This window comes from Phocoena sinus, chromosome 5, assembly GCF_008692025.1.
Source record: "Phocoena sinus isolate mPhoSin1 chromosome 5, mPhoSin1.pri, whole genome shotgun sequence".
In the NCBI taxonomy this organism is placed as follows: Eukaryota; Metazoa; Chordata; class Mammalia; order Artiodactyla; family Phocoenidae; genus Phocoena; species Phocoena sinus.
In genome coordinates this window covers 75,380,410-75,397,559 of record NC_045767.1, presented here as the reverse complement: position 1 = coordinate 75,397,559, position 17,150 = coordinate 75,380,410, and the positions used below count along the sequence as shown (strand labels likewise).

Sequence of the window (17,150 nt, the reverse complement as noted above, 5' to 3'; positions counted from 1 at the left end):
GATAAGTAGGGGCTGAGAACAGAGACTAAAAAAAAGTAAGATCTTAGGTGTAGAAAAGTAAAGACCATTTTTTTCACCACTTTGTGAAAACAATATTAAGTGGGTACTCTAGAACTGTGAAGCTAGAAAAGCTATAATGGCTCTAATAAGAGTATACGAAAGGGCTTCCCTGGTGGCGCAGTGGTTGAGAGTCCGCCTGCCGATGCAGGGGACACGGGTTCGTGCCCCGGTGTGGGAGGATCCCACATGCCGCGGAGCGGCTGGGTCCGTGAGCCATGGCCACTGAGCCTGCGCGTCCGGAGCCTGTTGCTCCGCAACGGGAGAGGCCACAACAGTGAGAGGCCCTCGTACCGCAAAAAAAAAAAAAAAAAAAAAAAAAAAAAGAGTATACGAAAACTCATAGCGAACAACAGAAAAGAATAGCAGTTGAATTCCAAATACGTTATTTAAAGAAAAAATAAGGAATAGAATGACATCCCTAGTATAGAAAATAAAATCATGCCAGAAAGGCACAAAAAAAATGAAAACTATAACCTAATATTTCAAAAATGAGCTAAAAGAAATTAAATGAAAAGAAGCTATAAAGAACAGCCTAAATCAGAATTTTTAAAACTCAGAAATGAGCTGATTGAATATATATATGTAATTGAATCACTTTGCTGTACACCAGAAACTAACACAACCTTGTAAATCAACTATACTTCAATTAAAAAAAAAAAAAAAGGAAAAAAAGAAATAAACTGGAGAAAAGGAAGATTTGAAAATGGAGATAAAGAAATAAGAATTAGAAATGAAAGAAAAAACTCATTTCAGAAATAAAGGGTAAATAAAAAAAACACAAGAGCAAATAAAATGAATAATGTCTCAAAAGAAGGAGAAGATGGAAAGGAGAAAAATTTTTTAATTGAAACGAATTATGAAGACATTAAAAGGATTCGAGAGAAAATGATCAATATAAAAAGACAGGCAAAGAAGATCTAACATACACACAATGCGAGTTCCAAAAGCCAAGAAGAAGAATAGAACAAACAGCAAAAGCTACACTACAAGAAAGTTTGAAATTACAGTCAGCTCTCTGTGTCCGCAGGTTCCACAACCACAATACAGAGAGCCGGCTGTACTGTGCCATTTTATATAAGGAACTTGAGCATCCAGGATTTTGGTAGCCGTGGAGGTCCTGGAACCAACCCCTTGCAGATATGGGAGGATACTGTACTTACTAAAGTAGCACAGTATGTCCCTGAAAAAATCAACCCAGAGCATCTAACACTACAGAATTACTGGACTTCAAAGAATAAAGGCAAAAAACAGGCCTTCGGGTATCTAGGCAAACATACCAAGTTAAATACGAGGGAAAGAAAATCAGATTGCCAGCAGACTTTGACAACACTTTTATGGCAAAAGACAATATAGTAAAATATTAAAGATCCTTGAGCAAAGAAAAGATGAGCCAAGGATTTATATCAGACAACCTGACTTTTAAGTATAAAAGCGAAGGCTACAGACAAGCTGTTGTGAACATAATTCAGGAAACACTTCCATGAATGCTTCCTGAGGTATCTGTTAGAGGATGAGCTTCAGAAAACCAAAATGTCAGGAAAGACAGAACATAAGAACTAGTGGCAAGCATTAAACATACATTTACTTGTGGAACTAAGATTAAATGGTGGGGGCTTCCCTGGTGGCGCAGTGGTTGAGAGTCCGCCTGACGATGCAGGGGACACGGGTTCGTGCCCCGGTCCGGGAGGATCCCACATGCTGCGGAGCGGCTGGGCCCGTGAGCCATGGCCGCTGAGCCTGCGCTCCACAACGGGAGAGGCCACGATAGTGAGAGGCCCGCGTACAGCAAAAAAAAAAAAAAAAAAAAAAGATTAAATGGTGGTAACAAAGGAGACAGCAGAGTATGTGATTGCTGTATATTCTGATAAAGTAGTTTTGGTGCAGTTATCAGAAAAATTAGGGGAGGGAGAGTATCTGCAAAGTAGAATATGCTTGCTGACTGCCTTATAGTAAAAGGCTATTACTTCAAATCCCAAGTAGGGGAGAAAAGGGAGAGGAAAGAACAGGCTACTAGCTAATTTAAATTGTTACTCACAGAAGGAAACCAATAGAAAATAGAGCCCCAGGAAGAGCGAACCAAGGGTATCATATAAAGGTATAAGTATAAAGGCAACCGTCAGAACAGAAAGCACAAATCTTTTTAAGTACCCAACGGTATATCCAAAAAATGGAAAGAGAATAATAGAGGAACACACCATCTATTAAGTCGTCTTACTAAAAAAGAAATCAAACCTGAGTATGATCATACCTCTAAATGACCAATTTACAGGAAATTCAGGGAACAGAAAACATGTTCAACAGCACCACAGGAATGCAGCCAGCAGCATTCAGACTGCGGATAACTGCACAGGACTAATCCTCAGTTTTCTTCAACAAACACTGGAGAATAGAACCTATAGATAAGAAATGACTTAAAAGGCCCTATCAACAAACTGCCTATATATGGCTCTTGCTTAGAGTCTATCAAATATTTATATATTCGTATATGTCTTTATATTTATTTTCAATAAGGGAAATGTGAATCCTAGCTACTCAATGACACTGTGGAATTTTATTGCTTTGGAAGGCTGTGACATTGGCATTATCGTTATGTTTAGGGAAGGGAACTTTTCTATTTTAGAGCTACATACTGAAAATGTTCACAGATGCAATTCTATGACGCTTGTTTCAAAATAATGGGAGGGTGGAGGGAATTCCCTGGAGGTCCAGTGGTTAAGACATGGGACTTCACTGCTGTGGACCCGGGTTTGTTCCCTGGTCGGGGAACTAAGATCCCACAAGCCGTGTGGGGCGGCCAAAAAAAAAATGGGAGGATGAAGTGGGTAGAGGTGAAGCAGAAAGACGTGTTGATCCAAATGCTGAAGCTGGATGACAGGTATATGAGGGTTCGTTCACTATTCTCCGTGTGTGAGGTGGTCCCATGATAAACATATATATAATTACATTTCTATGTATTTTAAAGTTACATATTTTTTAAAGTTAACGTGAGATTCAATTCCTCCATCTTGAAATAAAATGGCTGCTAATAGGTTTTCAAATAACCCAGCCTAGAAGTCACAGGACAACCCCCTTTTTCTTTAAATCCTTTCCTAGTCAACTGATAGCAAACTTAAACAGGGTCTATTTAAATTTAGGCCCTGAAATTCTCACCCAAAACAATAGGTGCTAACCAATGATGATGACACCAGATAAAAAGAATTCTCTGGCTTAGAAACACTATAGTCTTTCGTCAAATCTAAACCAAGTGCTATAAGGCAACTGATTTCATAATTAAGCATCCACACTTGTATACCTAAAGGTTGGTTTCATCGAAATTGTTAACTGACATGGTACCAAGCACCTGAGTATCTACCTTAATGCCTTCAATCACAGCTGTGGTCAGTGGATGCCTTCCTGTGCATAACTGAAGAGGGTACCACTTTCTGTCCCTGGACAGTCTTTATCTTGGATTCCTTCCTGAGGATCAATACTAAAGGCAGCACAAGTCCTACTCCAGGCCTAAGACTTGCCAGAGAAGGAACTTTCCAGTTCTGGGCACCAACAGTGGCAATTCTCATCTGGGGGAGTCCCCGATTTGAAGCTGGAGGGCTTATCACTTCATGGAACTCTGAAAGGCCACCCTAAGGCTAAAATGCAAAGTCAGATGAAGTCACCCTGTCACCTCACCCAGGCTGGCTGCAGCAACACGGGAGTTGACACACCATGCCCAGTATAACAGACGGTGGCTAAATGGCGCTCTGTCAGACTCAAAAGTACCATTAGTTAAATACAGGTATTATTAAAAACTGAAGGTGGTCAGATTGCGACAAGAAACAGATGAAAGAATTTAAAAAGGAGGTGCAGTGGCTTCCCTGGTGGCGCAGTGGTTGAGAGTCCGCCTGCCGATGCAGGGGACGCGGGTTCGTGCCCCGGTCCGGGAAGATCCCACATGCCGCGGCTGAGCCTGCGGGTCCGGAGCCTGTGCTCCGCAACGGGAGAGGCCACAACAGTGAGAGGCCCGCGTACCGCAAAAAAAAAAAAGGAGGTGCAGAGCCTCCAGTGCTTGGAGACGTACTGGAGAGCATTCAGCCTGGACCCCTGAAGCATCCTCTCTCGGCTGTGAAAAAGCATTCTGGTCCATTCTGGGAAAAATGGTTCTAAAGCCACAGATGGACGATGCACTTTGGCACATTCAAGGCTCTACAAAGTCCTGAAAGTGAAGACACCTATCTGTGCTCCCCCGGCGTTGCAGACATTTCTGCCACCCCCTTCGGTACATCCTTCATCAGTACATCCTCATACCTGCTGGAGAGGCTGAAGTTACAAAGACTGGAGCCGTGACAAGCTGGACGACTGGCGTGTGATGCTCAGCCCTTCCAAGGGCACTGACGGGGCGGACAGGACTCAACTGACAAACATCTCACAAAGCTCCTCCTGAGTCGGCCCCGACCCACGCCCTTCCCCAACCCACCCCTACCTAACTTCATTTTTGCCTCCTCTGGTCCCTCCTTCCCTGTGAACCCCGTCCCCCAACCCTCTGAGAAACCTTGCTTTTCTCTGCTTCCTTCCTTAATTGACCATAATAAGAAACTGAAATAAATCTAAATGAAGGCGCTTTCTCTGAGAGACTCTAGACTTTTTCTTCCTTCTGGGCTCTTTGTGGACCTGGACTCATGAAAGAAAAAGAATTCACTAGAACATAAGCCCCAAGAGGACAAGGATTTTTGCCTGGTATGTTTACAACTATACCACTCGCCCCCCTAATGCGTCAATAATTATTTGTGAACAAATCTATAAATTCCTGGTACGTGTAGGGTCCGTTTAAAAGATACTGAAGGGACTAACAGAATGAAACTGTAAATCTTAAGCACTACAGCTTTATGCCCAGAGTTGCTGTTCCAAGTTTTCCAAATGGAGAGAAGCCATCTGCACCTGCCTTGGATTTGTCCTCACCTGATGGCATGCCGCTCACTACCTGAGCTCTTTCGGCATCCTGGCCAGCTCCTTCTTGGAAGGCAGTCATTCTGAAACGAAGGTGATCATTTAAAATACTATCCCTTGAAAAGACTGGAATGGAAATTAGGCTACACATTCAGATCTCCTAAAAAATTCATAAACCCTTCTACATATGCTAGTTTATTTTAAAAAGCTGGAAAGGGGGATTCTTTTTCATGAAAGTGATACATTTTGCTTGAGCTAGAAATTTGTCTACTATTTCCCTGTAGTAAATATACTGACTATACTAAAATAAGGAGAAAAACCTTTAAACATCCCAATTAACTGTTTTCAAGTGGTGATTCTAATGACATATTTTTGAAGTAAGAATCCTGGTTTGACTTAACAATGACGAAAAGTCGAAAGACCAGTCCGTGCAGTTTTACCAGACCATTCCTTGAAATGCAAATCTTCCATCAGCCGTTAAAAAAGAAATCTACATTGTGAAAATTAGGATGGAAATGCATTTTAACATTTATAAACTTAAAAACTTATCACTTTATAACGGACCCATAGTCTTTCCAAGTAGTATAACTTTCAATTTTTTAAACAATAGTTTTTTTTTGTTGTTTTTTTTTTTTTAGAGGTACGCGGGCCTCTCACTGCTGTGGCCTCTCCCGTTGCGGAGCACAGGCTCCGGACGCGCAGGCTCAGCGGCCATGGCTCACGCGCAGCCGCTCCGCGGCATGTGGGATTTTTCCGGACCGGGGCACGAACCCGTGTCCCCTGCATCGGCAGGCGGACTCTCAACCACTGCGCCACCAGGGAAGCCCGTAGTTTTGTTTTTTTTTTAAGCATGCACTAGCCAAGTAGAATAACAGCCAAATGCCACACAAAATCGCTAGTAAATGTTTTCCTCAGAAGTCACATCTACATTAGATCCCTTTCTATAAATACTTCCTTCCAATAAAAAGAGACACCAAATAATTTCCAAAGTTCTTTGTGACAACGCCACCTTTGTTCTAACCCTGCAAAGCAATTCCTCTGCTAACGAGTCTGCATAGGCCATCATATTTAAATTACTGGCAGCCCTGATTGTTTTCAAGAATTTTATAACACCCTTTGAAATAACGTGAGTCACCTGGGATAAACCCAAATGAAGTGGGATGTTTTGCCTCACTGAAGAACTTAAGAGACACAAGGAAAAAAGTAAGGATTTCTCCTTTTTTCATTTTCCCTATCATTTTTTAATCCATTAGGTCAAGAACAAGGCATTCCCTGGAAAGTACCATCACTCACACTCTTTCCTTAAGTGATAGATTTCTGCCCGCCACAAACAGCCACCTCCTCCCCAAGGCTCACTGCTTTGGGAAGGGCAATGACCAGCACCCCTCATTACCTTTTAATTACCTTCTAAATGCAGGCCTAGGGAACCTACAGCAGAATCCCAAGATGGCCTAAGCCACTCAGGACTCTTATCAGGCTTGGGGGTTTCATTTGTTGCCAGGTTGGTTGGTTGGTTGGTTGAACAAGTGAATTTATGCAGACTGTTACATTCCTGACTTATCATTTTAATAAATATTTAAAATCTGTTAAGAAGCAGAGACTCAAAGATCATCTCTTGCTACTATCAGATGTTGAGCCTACAAAATCTGTGATCTTGGCTGGGGTGGGGGGCGAGTAGGAGGTAGGGGAGGGTAATTAGCCCTGGACTTAAAAGCAAGTCAAAGTATACATCCGTGGATCTACTCTGGATTTGCATTGTGTATACCATATATGTAATATCATGCAAAAGTGAGACCTTTTTTAAAAAAAAAGTGAGACCTATACTCTTCCGTTTTTTAAAGTTATTTCTCTGAGTAAGCACCTACTTGACCAGATTACACATACAAAAATCTCATCACATATGGTACCGCAGGAGACACTGCAGTTACTGAAGAAAAATCCAGGTGCCCTAAAAATTATCCTATCTCATCTTCTGCTAGTCTCCACACAGATTTTTTTCTATGGGAGTCTTTCGGCTGACTGTAAACCTCTACTTCTGCTGTTCACACCTTGACCAATTCCTGCCCCATTCCTCAAGATTTAACTCAGGTCCCAGATCTTCCTTGGAATCAGCCATTCTACTCAAAAAATGATGCTCATTCCTCCAACCCAATGCAAATGAATATGTGTCCTGGCTTCTGGACCAGCACAAGTATTTAAATCTTATTACAAATCTTAACTATGTTAGCATCTACACCAAGCACTTATGTTTCCACAGATCCCAGGCTCCTTGAAGGCAGGGATCACATCTCAGAAATCATCATGCATGTTGACAGGACAAGTGAAATGATGTAATCAACCAGAGACTGCCCAACTGAAATTTCATTTCTACCACCTTCCCCTGCTGGACCACTGGCTGATCTAACGTGCCACTGAGCCATGACCACAAAATGACCAAAGGGAAGGGACAGGTGGGAAGGGAAGTGAGGGTGCTGGGTAAACCCCAGACTGAACAGTCCATCCCTGAGTAATCAAGGGAAAAGGACTTCTTCACCCTTACAGATCTGTCAGCCTACATGCAGCATGGCTGGCTGTGTCTCAGAATCCACAGTCAGTCGGGTGATCACAGAGCACAGTCATTCTTAGGTTAGGGCTAATTATGGTCGATTATAGATTTCTCCAGACCTCGAACTTCCTTGTTTTGGGCACTTATTTTGGCACTCAGCTTAAGCTATCGTGCACTGCACAATTCATTCTGTGGTTAGATCCACTGTCCCCAACTCCAATAGATCGATCAATAACCCCTTTTTAGGTGTGAGTTCTTTATCGGCTATTTTCAATATAACCAAAAACTGTGAGGATCGTGTTAGAGTCTACCCAGAATTTATAAGAAACAGTCCAGCCCACAGCCGAGGCAGTGAAGAGAGAAAAACAGCTGGTTATTTTATTTAGAAAGATTTCAGCTGGGCCCTTAAGGGGTCATCAAGCCAACTGAGGTGGGCAGGACCTAACCATTTCAGAATGACAATTACTTCTGGCTTTTCTCATACCTATGGCCAAAGCCCTATAACTCTGGCAACACAATAAAGTCTTTTCCAATCAAAGAATTTTCCCTAAAAAAAAAAAAAAAAAAAAAAAAAAAACCTCAATTTCTTTCTGGGGAAATTTCAACTATTCTCATTTTGTCCCATTCTTCACTCACATACTACAAATATTTGAAGACTGTCATTCACTAAACCTTCCTTTACGTTATCTTCTCCAGGCTTCATAAATCCAGTTCTTTAAGTTGCCTTCAAAGGGCCTATTTCCCAAAGCTTTAATCAACTCTACGTCCTCTTCTGTGCCTAAAACATCCATTTTGTTCTCTGAGAAAACCAATAAACATACTTTTAAAATAGTCTCATGCAGAGACTAAATGAAGAATTATCTTCCTGCCATCGACTTCTTTTCATGAAAATTTACTTTTCATTACACGACAGGTACACAACACACAATTCTTTAGAATCCCCAAATCCTACTGTAATATTATAGAGCCATGGTCTGTGACCTTTGGGCTTTAGTTTTTAACATGGACATGACCCTAAGAAGATTTTCGTTTATATCTATCAACGTGTCCATGAAATTGTCAAGTAAATGCAGCCTGTAAATAATCAATAAACAAACATAGCGGAGTCCAGCATCATATGGCCTCTTTCAAACGGGCTCCTCTTCTTGGCTTTATTTCTGTGAACTCCATAGCACCCCCAGATCTCCGTTACCACACCCACAATAGTTCCTGTTCCCCTTCCCCACAATCTCGTAGTGCCTGGCACATCCAAGATGCCCGTAAATTTGCCAAGCAAAGTAACTAAGTCTGCCACCTTTATCTTCCTCATGTCTCTTAAGTGTTCCCCCTTCTTTCCAGAGCATGCACCCCAACACGCAAGCACTCACTCCTTCATCCAGAGACCACCTAACCATCTAAAGAGTATGATCGGGCTTCCCTGGTGGTGCAGTGGTTGAGAGTCCACCTGCTGATGCAGGGGACACGGGTTCGTGCCCCGGTCCGGGAAGATCCCACATGCCGCGGAGCGGCTGGGCCCGTGAGCCACGGCCGCTGAGGCTGCATGTCCGGAGCCTGTGCTCTGCAACGGGAGAGGCCACAACAGTGAGAGGCCCGCGTACCGCAAAAAAAAAAAAAGAGTGTGACCGATGGTCCCTCTGCCCAGCTCCCCACCAACACATAGCTCTCAGCCGTGGGCCTAACCATCCTAACAGAGGCCCCTCAGAAACTCTCCATTAGATATTTGTACACCCATGTTCATAACAGCATTCGTCACAATAGCCAAAAGGGGCAGGCAACACAAGTGTTCATCGATGGACGAACGGAGAAAAAAATGTGGTCGGTACATACATATACACGTACATATACATACACTGCCTTCCTTAAAAAGGAAGGAAATTCTGACATGCGCTGTAACACAGATAAACCTTGAGGACAAGTATGCTAAATGAAATAAGGCAGTCACGAAGACAAATACGGAATGAGGTCCCTAGAGTGTCAAACTCATACAGACAGAAAGTAGAATAATGGTTGTCAGGGGCTCAGTGTTTCACGGGTAGAGAGGGTTTTGGTTTTGCAAGATATAAGTGTTCTGGATATGGGTTACACAACAATGTGAATGTAATTAACACCACTGAACTGTACACCAAAAAAATGGTTAAGATGGTAAATTTAATGTTATGTGCATTTTACTAAAATTTAAACACACACACACACACACACACACACACACCCCTCCCTTAGTTTTGGCTGCCCACAGCAAGGGGATGTCCAAGTTTTTGGAGCAGGTTGGGGAGTGCGCTTAACAGGACAGAATAGTACAGCGAACAGCCCTGGACCAGCTAGCAAAGCTGGGAGGGCCACTACTGGGTCAAGTCTACCGTAGCCTTGACTTCAAAGTTCTTTTCAGAATCTGGACCAAACTCAACACTGAATATACCCTCCCCCTCCAATGCTCCTTGAGGCTAATCAGAGTCCACCTTTCCAGCCTCTTAGCCTCCAATTCTCTACCCCCAGTCCTAACACCAACTGAAAGATCTGAAAATCTTCAAATAAGATCTTAATCTCTTGCTCCCTGTTTCAGGAGCTTTTTCCAACACAAGCCTCAACTACAGACACTCTACCCCCTTTTAAAGTTTAGAAATTAATGTCAAATATTATCTCCCACGTGGACTGATCCCTGATCTCTATCACATGCCCACCAAGATGTAAACTCCTCTCCTGTGAAATATGGCCTGGGCACTTTGCACTTCTTACGACACCAATTCTCTCTTTGAATTGTTGGCTCTGCTCTTACTCTGTTCCTACCCCACCCCCAGAGCCCACACGTATAGTCCCTACAAGGACCAAGGCATAGGGATTGATCATCCTTTGTTAAACTGAATCTGAAATGTTGGCTCAGCATTCACTAGTTCAAAGCTCTGTACAAGTGCTGGAGAACAGGAGAGAAGTTAAACCAGTACTGCCCGAGCGCTGCTGTGTGTCCAGCCCAGGGCAACGGACAAGCTCAGCTTGGTCCCTCACAGCTAGGGAAGGGCCTCATATAGTCACGGAAAAGCTCCTCCCTTCTCAAGGTGCTTTCAATGCCACTTTACAAGGCAATAGGGTTCATGGACCCCCTGTAAGTTACACTTACTTATTCATTGAGAAAATGGGCCAGTGACAGAACTTTCCCCTCCTAAACTTTTATCCAGAAAGCTATATTCCCTTTGGTGTAAAGCAGCCGGTGAATAAGGTTAAACAAAGAACCAGGGAGAGAAGTATGCATTAACACTAACTGTGAACCTTTTAAAAAACTAGACATTGAATGGATAAGCTTCATCTTAATACTAAAAGAAACCCCTCTATATAATCTGGTTTAAAACCATTTCCAAATTTCTTTCCTAAGAGACAAACGCTGAAAAAGAAACATAAAATCAGCCTGATGGTAGAGTCCCCGTGCCTTCCCTGTAAGGGACGCTATGCAAAGTGTGTTTCCTGCATGATCTAATTTACTCCTTTCAGTAGGCCTATGCCATTATCCCCATTTTACAGATGAGGAATTGAAGCTTAAGCAGAGGTGAAGGGTCTCGTCCCAGGTCACAGAGCTGGCAAGAGGCCAAGCTGGACAAACTTGTCAAATTCAGAGCCCAAACTCTTAACTCTGATGCCTCATGCCCTGAATAACAATTTAGCTTAAATTTTAAAGTTTGCAAAAGCCTTAAAAACCTGTCAGAAAGGTATGCAGCGGAAAATACCTAACCAACGCATTTCATAACCAAAATGTAAGCATTAAGGCTAAAGCATAAGATGAATGGAAAAATTAGAAGGTATGAATGTTTTCACTAGAGAAATCTTCCGGCGGATATATGTATACATATAGCTGGTTCACTTTGTTATACAGCAGAAACTAACACAACATTGTAAAGCAATTATACTCCAATAAAGATGTTAAAAAAAAAAATCTTCTGGGTTTTTCTCCCCTCCGGTGGAAAAAATCGTCAAAGATCTGTTCACTCTTTAACACTAGTGATTCCCAACTGTTTTGTCAAAAGCTATGTAAAACTCAAGACAAAAATTAAAGTTTATTTCATTTTAAAAGCTGTCAAGTTAGTACCTATTGGTATCTGCGTGCAAGGATTATAAAGAGAAATAGTCAGATTCTACATACTCATGGAATTTCTTCATTTGTTAGTTGCCTATGCCATCCCAGACCCTGTGCCAAGTATCTTTACAAGAATCAGTTTCTAATCTTTAGAGTACTCATATTAGAGAAGGCATTATTCCCATTTTAGGGACAGCAATAATTCCTAATTTACAGATAATAAATATGTACAGAGCTTGACATGTGTTGAGCTTATACCATGAGCGTGCCAGGCAGTACCATTCTAAAAACTTTATATGAAGCCACACATTTACTGGCACAGAGAGGTTAAGTAATTTTCCCAAAGTCACACAGCTAAAACTAGGATGAAAGAGTGAAGCTCAGCAAGGGTAAGCAAGCAATTTGTTCCGAGGTCACAAAGCTGTCGGTCATGGAGCCAGCAGACTAATACAAGGCTGTTTTCATTCCTTAGCCCTGTGCTCCTTCCACTAGGTACCTGCATGGTCCCACCTGTGCTCACCGGGACCCAAGACTAAATGCCTAAAAGCCCAGCTGGCAGTATAAAGTGGTACTGTCTAGAGCAATGGAAAGAGCAGAGGTCCCATCTAAAGACGGGGAGTTTTCAATTCTTCGAGAGAATAAAGAAACCTAGATCTTGATATAAATTCTCCATATTTTAAATACTGCCCCAATGTTTTCTAAAAAAGCATCATGTGGGCCAAACGAAACACATCCAAGCAAGGGCTATGAGTTTGCAATTAAGAGTCTGAAGTCAAAAGATGGGCTGTCTCGGGTCCAAAATGTCAAGAGACTAAGAGCTGCCAGGCTAGGCTTCCTCATAAGTCCTCTCTGCTTTCAACAAAGATTTACACTGGATTCGGCCTAGATTCAAACTTTTTCCTCTGGTGACTCCCTTGCAGGCCCTCTTCACTCTGGATTTGCAGCCACGAAAATATCTATTCAAGTTACAGAGACTGCAGGTGAAATTTTGCATGCTTAGGATTTCTTCAAACGTCCTTCAGTCCCCTTTTTAAAAAAGTTCCCGTATGTGAATGAAGCAACATTAAGCACTTCCCTAGCCCATCAGCTGTTTAAACTAAATTCATTCTGGAGAAAATGCCGCTGCAGCCTTGACCGCTGCCTTTGAAGGGGTCCCTGCACTGCAGTCCAGCTTCAAGAATTCCCGCTCAGGACACCGCGGCTCATTTCCTGGTGTCCTTCTTTAATCAGCCGGGGGAGACTTGAGGAAATGAGTCAAAATCCTCAGGGCAACTTCTAAGGGCCGTCAACAACAGCAGCAAAAACCATCACAACAACATCTGTACAGAAACGTGCTCCAAGGGAAGCCCACAAAATAACTTGGCACATTTCTGATGAGCATTTGTTTTGGAAAAAGAAAGGCTTGGAGTGCTGAGCTGCCATTATATCTCACGGTGCTCGTCCAGGGTAAACAGCCAACGATGTCACCCATCACTGGGGCTTTTCTCTCTCACAAGTACCCCACAAGTATATAATGCTAAGACCACTTTTAGTTTTTTGCAATGGGGATGGAAAAACATTTCAACTAACTTGCACCATCATGTTAGAAATAGTGCATCTTCATTTTGGAGGGACTCTACCTGGAATAGGACAGCTAACACCTAAAGCCCTCATACGCAGCGTCAAATGCCTACATACGCCTCAGGGAAGCTATCACTGAATGACTCCCCCTTCAATGGATACTTCCCTCAAATTGAGAACACTAACTCAGACATCGTATGACAGGAAACCTAGGTCTTTTTCACCAACAATGGGAAAGTAATGATCTTGGCCATCCTATGTTCCCAGAACCTCCAACAATGCCTGGCATATGATATAGAATAGTTTCAAATAAATCTCACTTTACAACTGATTCTGAGAAATCATGTGACTGGAAATACAGCTGGGCATATGGGGCCAACCTCAGGCTTCACCCCTGATTATTCTGGGAACTGGCTTATCCTCAGCCAGTTTCTCCAGCTTTAATGGTAGGGATGGTAACAAGACTACCTCCAGGGCTTGCTGAGAGGACTGGCAATTGCAGGCAAAGGCCCCAGCACTGGGTCTGGCACTAACGTGAAATTGGAGGCACCCTAGAAAACGTGTTGCAATAGCACGGCATGAATGGTTTATAAAGTCTGAAGAAAAAAATGTGTGGGTGGGTGGGAAACACCAGAAAGTGGATAAATGAATTATCTGGGTTCCCTTTTATAAGACCATCATGTTATTTCCAGCAGGACAGTAATTCAGAATGTTATGTGTCCAGCTGCTGGGGATGACTCTAGCCTCACACCTGCAGGAACGAGGGGAGGGTAGGATAGGATTCAGTATTCACTGCAGGTTTATCCTGCTGGGCACAGGAGTTGTAAACACTGGGGCGGGGCGGGCCTGGTGATGAAGGAGGGTCCTGCAGAGTTGGCACCTCCTAGGCCTCAGAGGGAAACTGTAGGGGAGCATGTTTGGACTGGAGAAACACACATCTCCCTGCTTTAACCAGAGGCAGACCAGCAGGACACCACCAAGCGGTCACTGTGACCAGGAGGCAGTGGAATTTCAAGGAGGCAGGAAGGATTCAGGGAAAGAGTTCAGAAGAAGTGTAGAGTCTACGCTCATAACACTGGAAGAGGAGAATTTGGGACCCAAAGGATCCTTCATGGTGCAGACCCCTTGCTGCCCTGTTGAGGACCCCGGGCTCCCACAAATTTAAGGGACTGGCACAACGGCACACAGCCAATAGAAGCTGAGAAAAGGAGACCCAGAAAGGCAGCACAAGGCTTTGTCACTACACCACACTGCCCCCCAGGAGCCAGACCTTAAAATCTCCTTTGCCAAAAAATCTGTTTGATGGAGCCGGCTAATTATGAGGAATAAGGGAGCAATGGATTCATTTAATTTAAAAACTGGGAAATAGTATGTGTAGTCTACCTTTCTTGTGTGCCCGACGGGTCCACTGCACACCCCTTCACTGAAATTAAAATGTCAAGGTACAAAGATGGAAAGGACCAAACGTCTAATTTGAAGCTTAGGCAGTCAAATCCGCCACGGGAATCCAGACACTCATTCATGATCCCTCCTACCTCTCTTCCCCCACAGGAAAGCCCTCACAATGCCTTATAAGACCGGGAAGGGGAAGGCTGCATCTTAAGACTTTATGGGAAAACTGATCAGCAGTAGATATAGAGTCCCACAATAGTCACAGCGATGCTTCCTTTGGAGCCCTTGAATTCCAGTTCAGACTCACTTTCTATCCTTACATCATCAAGTTAGCCTTAAAGGTTAAAAAAAAAAAAAAAATGACCTGGGAAAAAGCAGGGCTTCAGGGGTTAGTCGGGTGACCTGCACTCGCTTGCGCACCAGCGACGCCCAGAAAAAGAGAAGCGGCAGGAATCTGAGGGCTTCCAGGAACCTGCAAATCCTCCTCCACCTGAAGACCCAAGTTCCCGCGCAGATATAACCGATTTTCATAACAGCTTTAAGATGTAAGTAAGATTTGCAGAAAGTTCCACTCCATCTCCCACCCCTCACCTCAGGCAGCCCTTCAGTAGAGATATCATATGGGAGGGGGTGTTGCGAATCTCAAAATTCCCAAAGAAAACAGGGACCTGCGATTACAGGTCGCAGACACCGTGTAGAGGGGCTTGCAGAGCCCTGCCAGCCTGGCCGGGTACTCCGGCCGTGCGTGGGTGGCGGCTGGGGTCAGGAACCACAGGGTCCCGGCGCACCGTCCCCGCCTCCCCCGGGAGCAGGCAGCAAACGCAGCCCTCAGCCGCTCCGAGGCGCGTTGCAGGAAAGAAACGGCACCCGGCAGAAAGGGGCGAGCCTCGGGCACAGAATCTACAAAAGCAAAAAGTCTGCAACCTAGCGGCTGCTTTCCACACGCCCTACCCAAGTTGTCTCCGGAGCCGCACCTCCAGGTTCGCGGACACAGAGCCGCACGCGGCACGCTCCCCGTGCAAAAGGCATAACCGGAGGACCCGAGGACAACGCAGTCTTCGACTCGGGTCCAGGATGGCGCCTGGAGCAGAAGAGGCAGCGGGTCCGTCCCCTGCTCTGGGGCACAAAGAGCGCCGCGGTTTGGAAAGCTGCCGCCGCAGAGCAAAGAAAAGGCTCTCGTCCAACTTCGCCCTCCGCGCGGCTGAGAACCTGCGGGCCGGTCCTCCGGTGCGCCGGTCACACACGCACAACTTTTAACAAAAGGAAGCAGCGGTCGCGCCTCGCCCGGCGGAGATTAACGCGCTGCATGCGAACCACCTCGCCGCCCACCTCTGCGCCCGCTCACCCTCCGCACAAAAGCATCCCCAAACTCGCACGCAACCCGCTGCCCTCAGCCTCACCTCGCTCAGCCTAAGCCCCCCTCGCCGCCCCCATTCCCGGAAGACCCCCCGCTCAGCGCGCCCACCACCAGCGACAGGGGGGCTCCCTGCGCAGGTGAGCAGGGCAGGACGCAGGAGAGTCCCAGGGCCGCCCCAAATCTTCCCGGAGGCTGAAATGCCCCGGCACCAGAGGGCCGGCAACCACCTCTCCCGACACACCCCAACGTGTTCGGGCCCTAGGCGGGCACAGGGTGAGCCGGGGGACGCGGTCCGGGTGCCCGCAGCGCCCTCCCACCTGTCTGGACGCGGAGCAGGAGCACCAGGACGAAGAGGAAATCCCAGGCGCCGCGAGCGCCTCTCATCGCGGTGGCTGCGCTGGGAGCGGAGCTACGTTCCACGTTCCTGCTCTCGCCCAAGTGCACTGAGCGCGGCAAAGCCGGGCCCCCACAGCTGCGAGCGCCGAGCAGCGGCCCCTCCTCCCAGCGCCCTCCCACTGCGTGCCGGCCACGCCCCTTCTCCGCGCCCCTCCTCGCCTCCCCTCCCTCCCTCCCCCACTCCAGGGTCTTGCTCCCTGGCTGCGGCGTCTGACCCCTGCTCCTTCGACTAGCTGATCCCGGGGGACCGAGCCCGCGGGTAGGGAGCGGGCACACCAGCCCTCGCCGCCCGCTCCTGACCCCAGAGCCCCTTCATCTCTCCACCTCTTCTCTCCTGTGATATAGTAGGGCTGCCAGAGGCGGTTCCCGGACGAGAGTGGCGCTGCCCACGCGCTTTGTGAAGCTGGGCACCACGCGCACATCAGGGGACCGGCCCGCCACCTGGCAGGTGCTCCCCAGACAATAAAGGTCCGCCTCCGCCCCTCGAGCACGCTCCCAAGGGAAGAGGCTGGACGCCGCTAGTGGTGGAAGGTGGTGCGGGGGACAGGAACGGGGGGGAGGGGGGGCGATGGGATTGGGCCCCGACATTCTTCTCTATTCCTGTTATTCGAGGGGGATCAAGCGTGGCGCCAGGCGCCGCGGTAAAAAGCTGAGCCCAGGCGTGGGTAATTATTAATGCTCTGTTTCTCCACCTGCTCCTCAACCTGTAAGATCACAGTTGGTTTCTATTGGTCGGTGTGGCCTCTGTCCAACAAGCCCCTGCTGAGACTTTTCTGGAGACTGGGGCTTTGGGGTGGGAAGGGGCCTTGAGAAGTTTACTCTGGGAACCCGAGTTTTTAAATCCATTTGCGCCAAAGTCG

The 17,150-nt window shown here is 45.9% G+C and overlaps 1 protein-coding gene across 2 annotated transcripts in view; it reads right to left on the bottom strand.

The window, feature by feature from the left end:
* KIT (KIT proto-oncogene, receptor tyrosine kinase) overlaps positions 1-16,361 on the bottom strand; it is an 85,803-nt gene extending 69,442 nt beyond the window's left edge. The window contains exon 1 of one of the 2 annotated variants that reach the window (XM_032633198.1): positions 16,212-16,361. In XM_032633198.1, coding sequence (XP_032489089.1) covers positions 16,212-16,278 — 67 coding nt within the window. In that variant the 5' untranslated portion in view covers positions 16,279-16,361. The remainder of the gene's footprint in view (positions 1-16,211) is intronic. The other variant, XM_032633197.1, reaches the window with a different exon arrangement.
* Between the last annotated feature and the right edge of the window lie 789 nt (positions 16,362-17,150).